We start from the raw sequence: 16,796 nt of genomic DNA on the forward strand, positions 1-16,796 counted from the left end.
AGTGTTTTGATATCAAAAAGTTTGATGGTTACTGGTAGAGGTCAGCTCTGTGGTTACATAATATGAATGTAAGCAGTGTTTTTCAGTGTTCAGATTAAAGCCAATAAAACACATTTTGTTTTCATACACAGAGTAACCCAGTGGTTCTCAGCCCTGGTCCTAGAACACCCCCTGAGTTTTATTTTTTTAATTATTATTATTCCAGCTGAAATTGTAAGCGATTGAAATTTCATCCAGGACAGAAAAGTGCACAAAGGCATTGGGGTACCCCATTAGATAGATAGACAGACAGACAGACAGACAGACAGACAGACAGACAGACAGACAGACATATTACAGACATTTTGGTTTATTTAAATCCCAAAACCAGTTTGTTTGCTTTCAAACCAGCTGGACTTTAAACAAGTTTGGTAAATTTCAGTCAGAAAAATGTAAGCTAATGCAGTGCTTTAACTTGGATTGAATAGACCCTTTATTCACCCCCCAAACATTTCAAATCTCTGGACTCGAAGCACTTAAACATAATAGTGGCTGCATTTCCCGAGTGAAACATGATGCCACTTCCTTTCTCTGTTTTATTGAACTTCCAAACACAAACAAAATTTCCTTGAGTAAAATCTGAGTCAGAGGTACAAACCTAGTCTATAGGAACTTGGGACATACTTGGAGTGATTTATGGATGTAATGTATTTCATCAACAAAAACTATATTAATGCACTATGTTCATGTATATCAACATTTCTCTGTATAATAAAAGGCGGGTATAGAAAAGATAAATTAGATAGAAACACAACCTTTAACATAATAATGAAAAACAACAGTATTCTTTTAACATTTTATTGAAAAATTACAAAGTGAATTGAAACAAAAGTATTAATGCTTGTCTGTATACGAACAGTGATGGTTAAAAAGCTAAACAAAACATCAAAGATGTAGTATACGTATAGAGTAAGCTGCCATAAAAGAGTTACAGTTTTCTTCACATTGTGTGGGAGAAATATAAGCACATAAGCATTCATCAATATTGAACAAATGATATACAGTAAAACAATCATCTTTGCATTGAAAACTCACTGTGGCAACAATAACTGTTATCAATATTTGTTAAAAAAAAAGGTGCCAGGTAATAAAATCCCCTTCAGAATATGATATTTGCCTCTCAGTCTAAGTTTTCATTACAATGCCTATGGTCATATTGCTGGCCTGTTTATGTTTTGGTCAAGTGATCCTGATGTATGATGACAACATATTTACTTAATCTCATGGTCAACGTCCTGCATGGCTTATGTACACTTTTCTTGCCAAAAAAGTGGAACATTTTGATATGATTTTAATAGCGCGATCCAGATGTAGCACACACATATATTTGGCTTTTTAACTAGTGCATAAACAATTCACCATGCAGAGACTGTTTCTTGTCATTAGGGAAGCGAATGAAAAATGCTCTGAGCCTAATAGATCTCTGTTTATCATTATTCTAAAGAATCACAGAATTTATAAACTTTTGCAAAAATGCCGTTTTGTTAGTTTCATTGATTTCAGTTTCTCGTTATGTGGTGTGAAGCTGAGCAGAGCACCATTCTCATACAGTGATCAAATCCCATCTAAATACCTCTCTAAAATCCCTGTGTTTCTCTCTGATCTATGTGCCTGCAGGCTGCGCTTCTGATAAACAGTTGTCTGATTCACTGAATCGGACTGGAACACCACAGTTTACATAAGCAAGGCAAAAAGAAAACGAAAGCATTATAGCAAAGTAAAAATGTAAGAAAAAGTATTTACTGAAAAAACATAATTACAAGATTATTTTTTTCAGGGTTCTATCAACCCACGTGGCCTTCTGGCCTTAGTCTGGCATTGAACTTCTCCTGAAATGTTTGTGTTCAGATTGTTATAATAAGAATTTGGAATGCTAAACTACTTTTGGCACACATCTGATACACAGATGCTTGACAGTTTGAAAAGATTCCTAATGTCTGACAAATATGACAGAATACAGTTATAGTTCATCCATTCATCATGCAGAAGCTGTTTATACAGCACCACCCATCACCTCAATTTGTGGTATCTGGGGAAAAGTCAGTTAGCTTTTTGTTAATTACTGTTAAATAGTGCTACATATTTAGATATTACATGATTGTAATAACAGAGCACTGTCATTTCTGTGGCTGAACTTGGGTCCCACAACACATCAGAAACTAGTATTTTATATGGAAATATCAATATTATCATTTCTGAAGACCAAAAGTTAAATGTCTTAAGATTATTAAAATGATACGTAATTTAGAGCCATGATTCACGTGACAGTTGTTTATCAGATTATGCCTAATGTAATTATTAAAACATTTATGGAATGTAATCTCGTCTGAGTTTTTTTTTTTTTTAATGGTTTACAGTTTACATTTCACAAGACATACTTTCACAAAGATAGTTCATGAATAATGTGTTTTTGGACAGCACATTATTATTTTTCTTAAAGATTCCTATGAAACAGACAATAAAAATGTAACACACATCTATAAGGAAACACTGTAGTCTAGTACATTCTGGGAAAACCTTCATATTGTACTGCCATATGAACAACAAAATATTTATGAAAAACACAAGACAATTACAAAAATAAATTTAATTAATCTCTACTGCTCCATATAAAATGTAATGAGTAGAAAACAAAATGTGCTTTTAAAATGTTTTGGCAACTGCTTAAAAAATATGTAATTAATTTGGAAATACACTGTGGCATAAAATGTCAATTACTAATGTCTGCTACTACGGTATAAAATGTAGGGAGAAAATGGTTTGGGTATTTTTATATCATCCTCAAACTGTTTTCTGTTGAATTATCATATTTACCCCAGTGATCTTAATTTTAAGTTAATATCTATTTGTATAAAGTGCATTATATTGGAGAAAACAATTACAACAGCTACTACCACTACTACTACTCCTACTGCTACTAATTCTACTGTTCAGCTGCTTCAATGCTGACATTTAAATATAAAATAATTCTATCACTTTACTTGTTGGGGTAAAAATGTGTGTATAATTCTAATGGAAATGGAAAATGAATATGTTGTTCATATTTTGGTTTCAGCTTAAATCAAGATTTATCCCCTCTGCTTTGGTTTTTATTTTTGAGTAATGTATTCTGAAAAGGAAGAAACATCTGTTAATGTATACAACGAAACTATCTTGCCTGTATTCTCATACAAAACACTCTTTTTAATGCCCCGTAGCATATTATGCTGTCTCAGTACTGGCCCTTCTTAATTTGATGTGGCACAATAGGCTCCCACTACATCAAAGCGTACCTAATTGTTAATTGAAAGACCTAAATAATGTCACCTGTCAGATAGAAATCTATAACTGTATAATAATTCCACTGATATTGTCCCTTTTGGCAGTTTCTTGCCCCTTTATGAACATTTTATTACATTCATTAAAAATACTAAAGCAATTCAGAGGGGCAAGGGTTCACAAGTTTAAGGGTAATGCTAATACTCTTTTGCGTGGATAATTAAAACATGGACTATGCTGTCTGTAGATTTTGATATAGTCATTCATTGCTGCAGTACTAAAGGTACGTGATGAAAACATTAACAGTGTTTCCCTTTCAAAATAAAGGTGGTGGATTAGAATCCATTCAGATGATGGGTGATCATTTTACGCTTTCTTGAGCAAAGAGTTAAAGGCCTGAAAACCCCCTCTTGATACTGCATGGTAGAATTCCAAGAGCAAAACTCCAAACACCTCTGTTAACTACATCTTATTAAAAAGTCTGTATAAAATTATACATATACAAATATATTTATAATTGCACTTATAAGAGTAGTGTCAATACGAGTGGCAGTGATCCACGGACAGATTTAATGCTGACAAAGGATGTTTGGCAATTAAGTGCTGTTACAGCAAGCAGTCCAGAAAAGAGTACATATGTTACATGTCTGCATGGTCGGCTGGCAAAGTCGCTGTAATCCTGTACAGGTCCTCAATTGCCTTGTCTTCTACTTTTTTTAATTCTGAAACACAGAACAACATTGTAAAGGAAAATGAATCATTATAAAAACAATCGTTATAAGCAAGTATGTACTGAAGACACCTCTCAATCTCCCTTACAGTAACAAATTTGCTTTCAGCATTGTGGACAAATGCTGAACAAACTCCTTAGCAAATTGTTAATTAAAAACAAAGATAAAGCGTAATCAGTCATTTTCATGCATAGATATCATGCATGTAAAACTGTTTTATAGTGTAATAAAAACTTGGAATTGAGCCAAATACAAGTTATATTGGTATAGTGATTGACACAAAATGTGTATATTTGAACTATATATATTTTGAAACAGCTCCAGTTTTCAGCTAGTGTACATGTGCAATTCAGGTCTATAGTATACAAGAGATCACATAGCTCATAAAAAGCTTTTTCTAATAAACTTATTTTTCTTCTTCAGTTTTATCACATATGTAAAATAAGTGATAAAAGCCATAAGACCCCCTTCACACCTCAGTATGGTGAGTTTAAAACAATATTTACAGATTTGTGGCTTGTATACTTTTCTCTTTTCTATGGCAGTAAACTAAACAGTAATTTACATAGTGTCTTTCAGGCAAGGAATACGATTACAAACAGCTGTCTGAATGAATTAATCGTACTAACCTTTGAAAACCAGTTTATACAAAACAGAACATTCTAAAAATAATTTATAAGAGAATGTATTTGAAGGGCATCACAATATATTTACAGTACAAACATATACATCACACTCTGAAATACATGAGAAACACAAAATTTGAAATACTTGTTTCAAATGCAGTTTCCTGTTTTTATGTGATATACAGTATAATCACTAAACAGTAACAAACAGTTACTATTTTGGAACAGTTACAATTTTTGCTAAATCACATTTACACACTAACAGTTTAAATGTGAGTCTCAAGCTGTTTTTGTTCAGGACTATGAAAATTTTAATTTGTATGGATATCAGGTTTAAATTTAGATGGAAGTAATATGTTAAAACATAAAATTACCAAAAATCAAAATAAATAATTATTTACACATGAAAACAGGAAGAGTATTTCATTTTGTCTTTCTCGTATTTACCATCTCTTTTCTTACTTGTCAAGAAGTGTTTCTCCTTACTTGTTAAGAGCATTCTTTAAATATTGCTGCAGCCATAGAGTTTGAGGGTTAATACACACTTCTTTGTTGTTTTTCAGTGTGGCACTGTCATAAAAAGAAATGGTTGAGAAAACAGAAAATTTAATTAAAATTCAGTCAGTGTGTCCACCAATCATTTACATTCCATTATGCTTTTGGGCTGATCGCACAATCGAGGACCGCATAATAAAATCTAGTCTCGTCGAATGTCTCTGATTGGATTAGTTCATAGATAAAAGGCTTTTTCTTATTCTGTGTCTGGTTTTAGAGTGTCCTGTGTGTAGTGCGGGTACAGAATGACTTATTTCCTAGCATGGAAAGTATTCAGACTGTAGCCACAATTTCAGTGTATCTGATTCGAAAAGATTTAAAAAAACAAATCAACATCCATATGTTTGTAAAAGTTGTTATTGTGCTTTGTTGTTGAACATTTAGATTTTTTGTTTTAAGTATTTTGTACTTAAAACCAGTACATAGGAAGGAATTACTTCAGACACAAGACACTCCTGCAAATATGAGCTCTTTCATTTATTTCAGGAGTTGTTGTGGTGACATGTTTTACCTTTGTTTGTTTTTAGTTTTTTTTCCAATGCTAAAGGTTTGAGATTTTTCATGTAGCTTCCTGCACATTTGGGATTGAGATGCTGTCAAGCTATTGTTCTTCTAAGATCTGGCAAGGCATTATGTTTATGATTATTATTATTATCAGAGGATATATGATCACCACTATGTTTGGATTACCAGCACGCTGTTCAAATGTACCATATCAATAATCGCTGCCCCGCAGTTTTCCCCAAAAGCACAATCATTTTGCAATATGGGATTAGTTAAAAGGCCAGATGATTGGTTCCCTTATGGAAACGCACTGTCGAACAAGAGCTGTAGTGAAGATTTGCCTGGAGATGTTAAACAATCGTCCGCCTCTTAAATCATTTGTAATCCGTCAGGTTTGGGCATAAGAGTTGCATTCAGCATATGGATTTCACACCCTTGTGCCAAAAGGTCATGTTTAAGTTAGCAACTGTGAGTGATAGCACATTCATAAACCTGTGAACTAAACACATCCTTCTGTCTCCAACACATAGCTGAATTTTAATGACATTCAACGAAATGTCAAATAAAAAAGCCTGTATAATCTTTTCATGCATTCATTTATTAATTTATTTAGCAGGCACCTTCATCCAAAGCAGTTTGTATCCTACACATACTCAGTATTGTAAAAAAAATCCTAAAAGTGAATTTGAAATCTTAATATCAACAACGTTAGTGGGAATACATTTAATATGTAATATGGCAATGACATAACTGTTCATTTGGGAGAGAGAGAGAGAGAAAGAGAGAGAGAGAGAGAGAAATAAATAAATAAATAAATGATTTAATCTTCTTGTGAACATTTTATCAGTGTCTCGCCTGCACGTCTTTCTGATGGAGTTGAAGACATTAAAGGCCCTCAGTGAGGACAGCAGGTAGTAATTACTTCACAGCAAGCTAAGACCAACAGCAAACATGGAGATGGGGTTACAGTTTTCCCTCATCGACACAATTTAAGATATCAAGAGACCTTGCCCAGGGTCCTGCTGTTCAGCTGTCTTTCCTACATTTACTGTGCCTCCTGTGTCAATTGTGAGGAAGTTTACTCTTGCCATGCTGTTTCAGGGACTGACCTTTTGCCATGCTGTGAGTTAGACTCCCTTGGACGTTTACAGTATGGTTTCTTTTAGAAAAGACTGCGCAGGAAAAGCATGGGTGCTTCCAAAGTTTTTGCATCATGTCTGTGCTGCACTTGAGAACTGAGAATAATGTACAGTCAGCACTGCCATTATATTACGTTACAAGTCACTTTTTACCCTATAGACAGAAATAATTAGATTATACATCATCGATAAGTGGCTACTTTGTTTAAAACTGTGAACTCACATGACTTGAAAGGGGCAGTTGGGGGTGTTGAGGAATTTCAGCTGCTTGATGCTGCTCTTGGGAACGGTGTTCTCCGAAGATCGGCACCAGCATCGCTCCCCCAGGCTGAAGGGCTTCGCTGGGAAGCAAATTGAAAAAACATAGCATGAGATTCCTCCTCTGCAACAGGGATATATCATAGCACTTACAATCTAAATCTATATTACAGGTTTAAAAAGGAAATGTTAGTATGCTATTCCATTTATTAGATTTGTTTCTACATTGTTAAACATACAGTTCACAGATTTTTGGATCTTTGCAAGAATCTGAAAAGGAGATATGAATCTAGAATTGCATATATATTGATGTGTCAGATAATCTTATCTAATACTATTAAATTACCATAATATACTTAACAATATATGTACATCAAAAGCCAGGTTTTCTTTTTAATCATATCAGCCATTTGGCAATCTGACATTTTATTATCTTTAAGACAACTTATCTAATCAGTTCGCAACTACTGTTTGTCTCTTATGCACACAAAGCAAACTTGACCACAGAATACCAGGTTTGGTTCAACTAAAAGCAAAAACAAAGAAAAGATACCACACACATATATCTGTATGTATGTGCATAGGTACAGAAACATGTTTTCTTCTGCTTTATGTTTTGTTAAACCCATGATATTTGCTATATACTTTTTGTGGTATTAACAGGGATTTTGTCTAAATGATTCATTAGTGTATAATGATTACCATATCTATAATGGCTTTGATAACATGATAAACTATTTAATATGCCCCCTAAACATAATTTAAGTGATTATTTTTGTGCACTTTATTTAAAAAGAAGTTTGGGAATTAATTTGGTCTGTGGACATTTAATTATTTCATTGTTCAATGTGCTTGCAATTATATGTGTAATCTTAAAGAGTATCAGTATTCCAAAAAACGTTTTATTGTTTCTAATCACGCTATTTCCAAAATAACACAGCACTTACTTGTAATGCAACTTTGCATTTTATATAACCCTGAAGCTGTGGAAGTATTTAATTGTAGCTTAGTTTACTGAAACAATTATGTATACAATAATGCACTGAGATGACAATAAAAAATGATCCCCAGGTTATTTTTATGTTCTGGGAATATACATTTAATTGGATTAGCACTTTTTTTAGAACTAAATACACACAATTATTTTTGCAGCATGAGACCATGCACAGTGTTCAATTGATTTTAAAGCAATACAGAGTAACTTTTTTCTTCTGAACGCTATTATTGTGCCCATTGTAGCCAAGAGGTAAGAGCTCTTGAATGGCATTCCTTGGCTGTTTACTCAGTTTTGAAACTTTAATTGGCATTTTCTCCTTTCAGGAAAACGAAACGGTGCTAATTACCCTCGGATTAAAAGGGCTCCATCATCCCATAGTTTACTGAGACATGCAAATTATTTTCTCACATTATCCAACGATCTTGTTATGTTAAGGACTGGGTAATTAAAAGCTGTACAAAAGGTCTGGTTGAAGTAAGCCATCAAAACTGTCTTGTCATCATCATCTTGTTTTCACACCTAATTTGTTGGTACTTGCTCAATATCTCTCATATACATGAAAACATAATGCAGCCTTTACTGTTTTACTGGCTAATTTGAAGCACAGCTACTGAAGGTGTTAGACAGTATTTTAATTTAAACTATCTTGAAATAAACAAAATATATGCAAATCAATATTTATGTCACACAAAAAAATACATTTTTATATTAGTTAAAATATGTAAGACCCACAGTACTGTTCTTGCAATCATGTATACCAGCAATTGAGATTACAGGTTATTCTTATTTTGATTATTATTAGTAGTAGTAGTACTAGTAACTTTATAAAGTAAAATATTTGTTATTCTACTTGTTAAATCCACAGTACAAAAAAGTAAAACCCAGCAAGCTTTGATTACAAACAGCAATAACAACCAATGCTTTATCACCAAAAAAAAAAACCCATCCATCTCTATATTTAATGAAGCTGTAGTTTAATTTAAACTGACATGAAAAACATTTATCTTTCAGAAACCCTTCTCTCTCTTTCTCTGCACTCTGTGACAGACACACATATAGGTCTGTTCAAGCATGTGCAGCTCCACTCCTGTGCTGAATCAAAGAAAGCAGAACTAACTGAACTTATCAGTCTTACCGTGTGATACATGAATGCACATGGTCACCATCAGCAGAGTCACCACTGCAATAACTTTGAGATCCATGGTGGGTGGCTTAGCAGGTTTCACACAACAAGACTCCAGTGCAACTGTGACCGAGAGCCCGCTGCAGAGTGTTAAATTTACTGAGAGAAAGCGACTCCCACTTTCTAGGGGAGTGCCTAGCTGTGATTTATCACCTTTGGCATGACATACTTCCTCTATTAAAATGTTTGGCTTTGAATCAAGGGTAAATGTCTCGGTGAAACTTTCTCTTTTTTAACTGCCTGACTCCCAAGACCTTACTATTAAAAAAAATTAGTCTCCCACTGTTAGTATAATGTTACTCAATTTGACTATTGATCTGCCATTGTTTACTGTAGCAGTGCATCTCTGTGGGGACTGTCCACTAGGTTTGTATTTGGGCAATGTAATCTTAAGGTACAACATTGTTTATTATTGTGAATGTAAAATATGCCCCTTCATAAATACAAAATAACTTGTTCACGCCTCATAATGCATAACTGTTACACCTTTTCAAATAATCTGTTTTGTCTTTGTAGGAAGACATGCTCTGTTTTAAGCACAGCACAGATGTTCAGACTTTCCTAGGATTTATTTCCACTTTCTACTTAATTTCCCCCTTTTCTACAGCAAACTATGATTACACATTACTGCTATTATTTAAAAGAATAAGAACATTGCTCTTGGCGCACAACGCATTACAATTTCAAGTCTATATAATTTATAAATGTAAAAAAACAAGCGTGGGCAATGTAAGTATCTGCAATTGCAATAAGGATTGTTTTCTGGCAAGGGGAATTACAAACAAAGATTAGGAAGGAACAGGATACTGCATAGGAAAGCATACCACCCAGTAAAATGCACTTATTTGGTTACCAATCACACCAACTAATTAGGCTTTCTGAAAGGGAGTAGAAGCAGTATGCTGTTTGCTGTAACAGGTGTGACAAAACTGAAATTATACACATTTGTTTTTTATGCTGCTTGCGTCCCACAACAATAAAGTTTACCTTGAGGTTTAACTTTCCATCGGGGCTTCCAGTTTAATCTGGCAGAAGGCTTAATGGCGAGGAATTATTTTGGTATATAACAGGACGCAGATGTGCGATCTGTTTCCCTGAATTGGCTGTTGCCCACTAGAACAGAACTGGGTGTTGTGCCAGACATTTTCTTTAACAAAGCTAGAGATGTGAGGAAACTAATAAAAAGCTTTCCAAGCATAGCAAACGTTTAAAGCCTTTAAAAAGGTGCTTGCAGACCTAATCTTTGTGTTTACTTGCTGATATATGGTAACGTGTGCAAGTGAGTTGTGTTACGAGACAAGAAATAAGTGGTAAAAGAAAGATCACAGTTTATTTTAAGCATGAGGAGTTTTAAAAAAAGGCCTTTCTATCAAGTTGGAAAAGTCCTCAGCTTATACATAAAAGCTCAGATTTCACTCAGAGCTTTCAGTCCCTATTTTGTTCTCGATATCATTCATCACATTATATTAGTGTCCACAATAAAAATAGACCATGTATACATTTATACTTTCTACAAACAGTCTCTTAAGGAAAACTTTCTAACATTTACTACTGTGAGCTCCAAATGTGCTCCCCATTTTCATCCATAACAAAGTGTTTCCAATACGGTTCCATGCAGGTCTGTTCCCTTTGTAGTGAGGTGTATTTTGTTAGCATGTCAGAGCCAATGGTGGGAAAATTCGCACTCAGATTGAGACTCTGCAGACGCGCTCACAGTTAAACCACGAGAAAAAAATCCCTGCACGTTTCTTTTGACCCTGGTGACAGCACAACCACTTGTATCACACATAAGGGGAAAGGGCAATGTTTGATGGCTTGGTATAAGGTTTCACTAAAACCCCCTTTTTTTCCTGGTAAGTTCTAAGTCTCCACAAATTGCCATCCTCTTTGGAGTACAGACTGTTATTAATGCCCAGCCATGTGTAGGTAGAAAACTGTATCTGTACAGCATCACTATTAAGTGAGATCTGAAAGCACATGCACTAAATAAATACATGGATACATGTAGGTATAGACATAATATACTTTTTAGTTATGTTTCAGTACAATTTTGAGTGCATTTGGTATTTATATGATCAATTGTCAGTGTTCTAAGTATTCTCCTGTGCTTAAAAGAAAAAAATTGTGTTACCTTCTAGCAAAAGCTATGTTAAAGCAGATACCTTGGCATCCAAATTAAACTTAATAATTAACCTTAATAAAGCCAGATTTCAAATGTTCCACTGCCTTGAAGAAGAACAGCTATGTCATAGAAGAGTGTCTATTGTTGTATATTTTGTAGTCTTATCCAAAAGTAAATCTTGTTAATGCCCCACAGATTTATACAAGCTTTTGAAATGAACAAAGGCACATGCCAATAAAGTGAAATGCGACTTATCACAAACTGTCTTTCAGGCCTGCCATTGCCGCTGATCTTTAGATTGTTTACAAAGTTCATCTGAAGGAAATTTTCAGGCTTTCCAAACAGACAATCCAGGAGGGAAATCTGTTCTGTTATCAGTTAATGTTGTGCTCATTCCTTTCTTCAGCACCAGATCGCTTTTTTTGATACCCTCCACAGGTGACGACTAGGCTTCATGTCTGCAGTCTAGTCAGGCCTCTGGTGGCTTGCCACTGAGAAAGAAAACCAGATCAGGGCATTTGTTTACAAGCAGATGCTGCGGAGAATGTGACATTAATTATACAATCAGGCGCAGTCAGAGACGCTGGCAGTTCCTGTGTTACCATTTGAATGATGAGTGTTTTGTTCTAGATTTTCGCCTCAAACAATGTTCATCAATGTAACAAAAGGGTTTGTGCTGGAAAATATCACATCTATTAGTGTAAAATGTGTTAAATAAATAATTGAGTATTGTTGTTACAAATAATAATACTGCTATTACTGATTACAGAGATTACAGCTAGCACAATTACAGCTAGTATTACAATGACTACTACAACTATAATTACTACTTCTACTACTAAATGTTAATAATCATCTTTGTAAATGCAAATATTTAGGAAATTAGCCCACACACACATATTCCATGTAACTGCTTCAGAAAATCTCAACATAATGATCTCATTGCATAAAAGAAAATACTGAGATAAATCTTTTTTATGTACATTATTTTATAAGAAACAAACAAAAAATAACAAACATTATTTAACTGTTACATATTCTGCAAATGAAAGCACAGCTCTCCCGCGCACCTTTTGACATGTTTTTCTCTTTTTAAACCGATTTTATAATCGATGAGTGCACTGAATCTTTTATTCTAATTCTATTATCTCACAAAGGCAAGAATTCTTTAAGCCTCTCAGCCTCATTCAGAGGTGTGAGGCACAAATATGCCACCGCTGCTTTTGGCTCTGATGGCCTTTAGAAATGTAGCCGGCCCCTAACAGCCATGCTGCTAATGACTCGGGAACGGACCATTTCAGAGGTAAAGTTTCATTGGCAAAAGAAGTCAGATCAGAATGTGGAATTTAGTTTTTTTTTAAATGGTATCGCCCTGTATTCTACAATCTGATTAACTGAAAGTGATATTAAGGATACAAATATAGCAGTTGAATGTCATTGGACAGCTCACTCTCTAGGAATTTGTAATAACGAGCTACACATGAAAGAAATTACTTCTAATTCTAATTCTATGGTTATACTGTACAGTCGATATTAATCTCTGGCTTTCGGCTGCACTGTTGCATTTAGAGGCTTGTCTACCCTGGAGGTCAGGCAGAGGTTTTATAGGGGAAATACAATTAACACAAAATACACCACATTTCACTGGTGTCTGCAAATCAATCCAAATGTGTTTGCATATGCATATTAAAAGCATTTCTCAGTTTGAAAACCACAGCAAAGTTTAACATAATTCCAACCAGTGTCCAAAGCAGAGAACCCTTTTCTGCCATTTTGAATCACCACGGCTATCAGATTTCTCCCTACATTTCTAGCCTTTCCTGCCAGTGCTCTTCACAAGCAAGTACATAGCCAGATAGATGTACAGTTGTGCCTGAATGTATCAATACATTCTTATCTATTCAATCCAAAATGCTTTGAAAAGGTTACAAACACTTTGGACATGTAAGATGCCAACCGAAATGGATTATTACCACAGTGCAACTCGCTCCAATAAACTACCAATGTGATGGACTGTGATTAGTCTGCATAACATTATAATAGATTCAAGCATCCAGAAGCAAATATATAAATATATTTGTTTTACAGTATTACATTTATATGTATTAAATAATAATTATCTTTGAAATATCTTAGTATGGAGATTACTGGGGGGTTCTACATTTAAAATGATATGTGACTTAATCAAAGCTACCCTAACAGTTTCCTGCCAGATATTTATAAGTAAAAGAGAATTAAACAAACAGATGGGGGTCTCTTTCTGTATGTTCTGATTCTAGACCTGTAAAATTGTTACAGCTGCAGGAGAGCGTACATATGGATATCTGGTAAAAACAAATCCACATGCTCTTCATTTGAACTAAGGTCTATTTAGAAATCAAATTGGCAGACAGGCAAATTTGAGTGGAGACCGTATAACGAATGGAAGAATTAGAAGTGCCCTGTGATAGTTTCATCTTTGGCTAGAGCCCTTGAACATTGGTTGAGAAGCATTATGTTTGGCCTGGCTGGCACATTCACCATCATTTGATGAAATCCTGAAACTCAACATGATCCCTTAATTCCATTAACACAGTTCAGACCATTCATTCAAAATGGAAAATGACCCCCTCCCTACCTACGCCTCAGCACAGACACTGAGGATTTCCCTGCCCAGAATACTTTTGTAACATGTAAGTTCTCATCAGATGAATATTTTTGTAGCACTTTTATGTCAGACTTCAAATCTTGCCCCCCAGAAAAGAGATGATTGAATATTTCAATAAACATATTAACGTGGATCATTTTAGCACATTTTAGCGTGTGTGGTCTTAGCTTATGCAACTTTTGTACATAATTACACCTGTTTGCTTTTCTTCCAATTTGTTCTCTCTTCAAAAATACATACATATAAAAGAATTTCGGCAGACCTATGAGAAAAACAATTAGTCATCTTGTGTCTACACCAAGTTAATTAATGCTTACACATTTTTACACACCAGATAATATCCTCTGAAACACCTCTTGCCATATATATATATATATATATATATATATATATATATATATATATATATATATATAATTTCCCTTCAAAATAGGTGACAGTTTTATCTCTTGTCTCCAAGACTTTTTCCTGTCAAATTAATATCAAAGATAATCGATTTTAAATGGTTAAATTACATTTTCTGGCACCAATTATGATTCCCAGGAATTATATAACCTTCCTCTATTGCTTTAACTGATTTGCGGTTAAAGTGAGATGGTATCTGGAAACGAACAACCAAAAAACTGGGTTCCCTAATCTGTGCCAGAAAGTAAACAATGAGATCTTTCTGTCGTACCAGTATTGCTCAATAAAGTACAAGTGTACCTGTTACTACTAGCTCACTGTTCTGTCTTCACCACGTCGCCTCTTCCTTTTCACACAGTAATCAGCATCTAAACAACTCTCGTATACGTCACGCATTTTTACCATTGAACAAACATTGACATTCAGCCACATATCAGCCCACATTGCATAATGATTATGCAATGTAGATGGATATTCAGTGATCTGAAAAAATATCAATATTGATTCATATTTAGGGGGCATGTCTGAAAACTCCACCGAAACTTGTGAGTGAGTTTTATAAACTAGTCCATCTGAGGCGCTTGTATTTCAAGACATTGCATATTGACTTGCACTTGACTGGAAGACCCTCTAAAATCTCAAATACAAAAAGACAGAAAAGGGGAAATATATTGGTGATGCAGTCAGAACTCACAAACCAGTCCTGAACAACACAGCTTTCAATCTTTACAGAAGGCAACCACAAATTGTAGTGTGATTTTATGTTCATATTTAATTTGGGGCTTAAAGTATATCATTGGGTGATTAACCCAAGAGCCCCATTTCAAGGATTCTCTTGGTTGTGGGTATTTTTAAGAGTTCTCATTATGCATTCGTCAATTCAACAAGGGTAATTTGTCACCGCATTCTGCAAACATGACAGCCCAATGCTTCCCTGTGAACTCTTCAAAGCAGAAGTCTTACTGGAAGTTTTCAGCCTTTTGCAATGTTTTCAAATATAATCCAGATGTGAAATAGTTTCAGTGAAACGTTGATCATACCACACATTTCCGGATGTAAATTCTGAATAAAGATGGCACTAAGTATTGGATTACTCACTAATATCTATATGCATAACATTTTTCACAGCTTGATCGATGAGAAATATGAATATGCCTTTTAAGGAAAACACACACAGTTCTAAAAATGTATACTTCTTTTCATGTTGCTATAGTGTATATAATGCAATATCCATTTTATAGTATACTGTAAAAACAATTTGGAGACCCCACTCAGCACCTAAGGAGCTCTTTAATGCTGATGTGACATACAGAATACTTTTTAATTGCGAAAAAACAAATCTGCTTTACAGGTGTAGCTTTAAGATTAAGTTTAAATATTTATATAATGCACAAACAAGTAAAGGAGAGCTGACGTACTCAGTTGTCTTTGAGAAATATAAGAAGAGTGGCTATAGTGTACATCTCAGAACCATCAACTTTTCGTAAGATTTTATATATGGGTCAAATTTGCAGATTACAGATTTTTTCACTGTTTAACAATCTCTATTGCGCATTAATCTCCTCTTGTTGGAAAGGAAAATAACACCGTGAAAATAACCATGAACACAGCAACACTTCATGTTGTCTATGGAAATTGATGACTTGACTTGATGATAATGACTCGAGTTGCCGCAGGGAAGACAAATACAATGAATTTGTAGTATGTCCACTATCCAGGAAGGTATGATGCAGAATATCCCAAAACCCCGAAAGAACAGACATGGCTTTTGAAATCCGTCATCATTTGGAAAGTTTAACATGTTCAAGTTTTAAACATTGTAAATTTGGAGGAATGGCATACATCTTACTTATAGACTATAGCCGCATAAACCATGATATAAGCATTGTTAGTTTAAAGTACTAGGGAAAAGAATCAAGGAAGGAAAAACAGCACATTCTTCAAATGCATTCTCTCATGTGATCTTCCATTGAACCTGCGAGATCCCATGTGGCACTGCACTCTGCCGTGGTTCTCTGTGTCTGGATGGTTGCACACATTATTGGAGAAGCCATGTTGCCAGCATTAAAGTATGTATAGATCACCTGAAGAATGAAAGTCCAGTGAACCATCAGAGCCTGATCGGGCACTGTTGTGTCTTAATTGTCACTTTTGAAGCAGTGGAGGCTGTTAGGCCAAGCCTTTGTCCGTGGTCCTCTGCCTACTTCTGTGTGACATTTAGATTGACCCTCACACTGAGCAGCGTTCTATACAAGCCCGAAGTGAACAGATGGTAAGGCAGTATGTTAAACATAAATACAAACTGGAGTAAAAAAATAAAGAGCACTGCAAG

The 16,796-nt window shown here is 34.8% G+C and overlaps 1 protein-coding gene across 2 annotated transcripts; it reads right to left on the reverse strand.

The window, feature by feature from the left end:
* Positions 1–823: 823 nt before the first annotated feature.
* Positions 824–9,390, reverse strand: cxcl12a (chemokine (C-X-C motif) ligand 12a (stromal cell-derived factor 1)). 2 transcript variants are annotated; one of them, XM_066692856.1, is made up of 4 exons: positions 9,243–9,390; positions 7,076–7,193; positions 5,141–5,224; positions 824–4,019 (listed from the first exon to the last, which is right to left on the reverse strand). In XM_066692856.1, the coding sequence occupies exons 1-4, from the start codon at positions 9,307–9,309 to the stop codon at positions 3,989–3,991; spliced, it is 300 nt and encodes a 99-aa protein (XP_066548953.1). In that variant the 5' UTR covers positions 9,310–9,390; the 3' UTR covers positions 824–3,988. The 2 variants fall into 2 exon arrangements, with proteins under 2 accessions (XP_066548953.1, XP_066548954.1); XM_066692857.1 differs by having other exon boundaries at positions 5,117–5,224.
* Between the last annotated feature and the right edge of the window lie 7,406 nt (positions 9,391–16,796).

Source organism: Amia ocellicauda, chromosome 20 (genome assembly GCF_036373705.1).
Source record: "Amia ocellicauda isolate fAmiCal2 chromosome 20, fAmiCal2.hap1, whole genome shotgun sequence".
Lineage (NCBI taxonomy): Eukaryota > Metazoa > Chordata > Actinopteri > Amiiformes > Amiidae > Amia > Amia ocellicauda.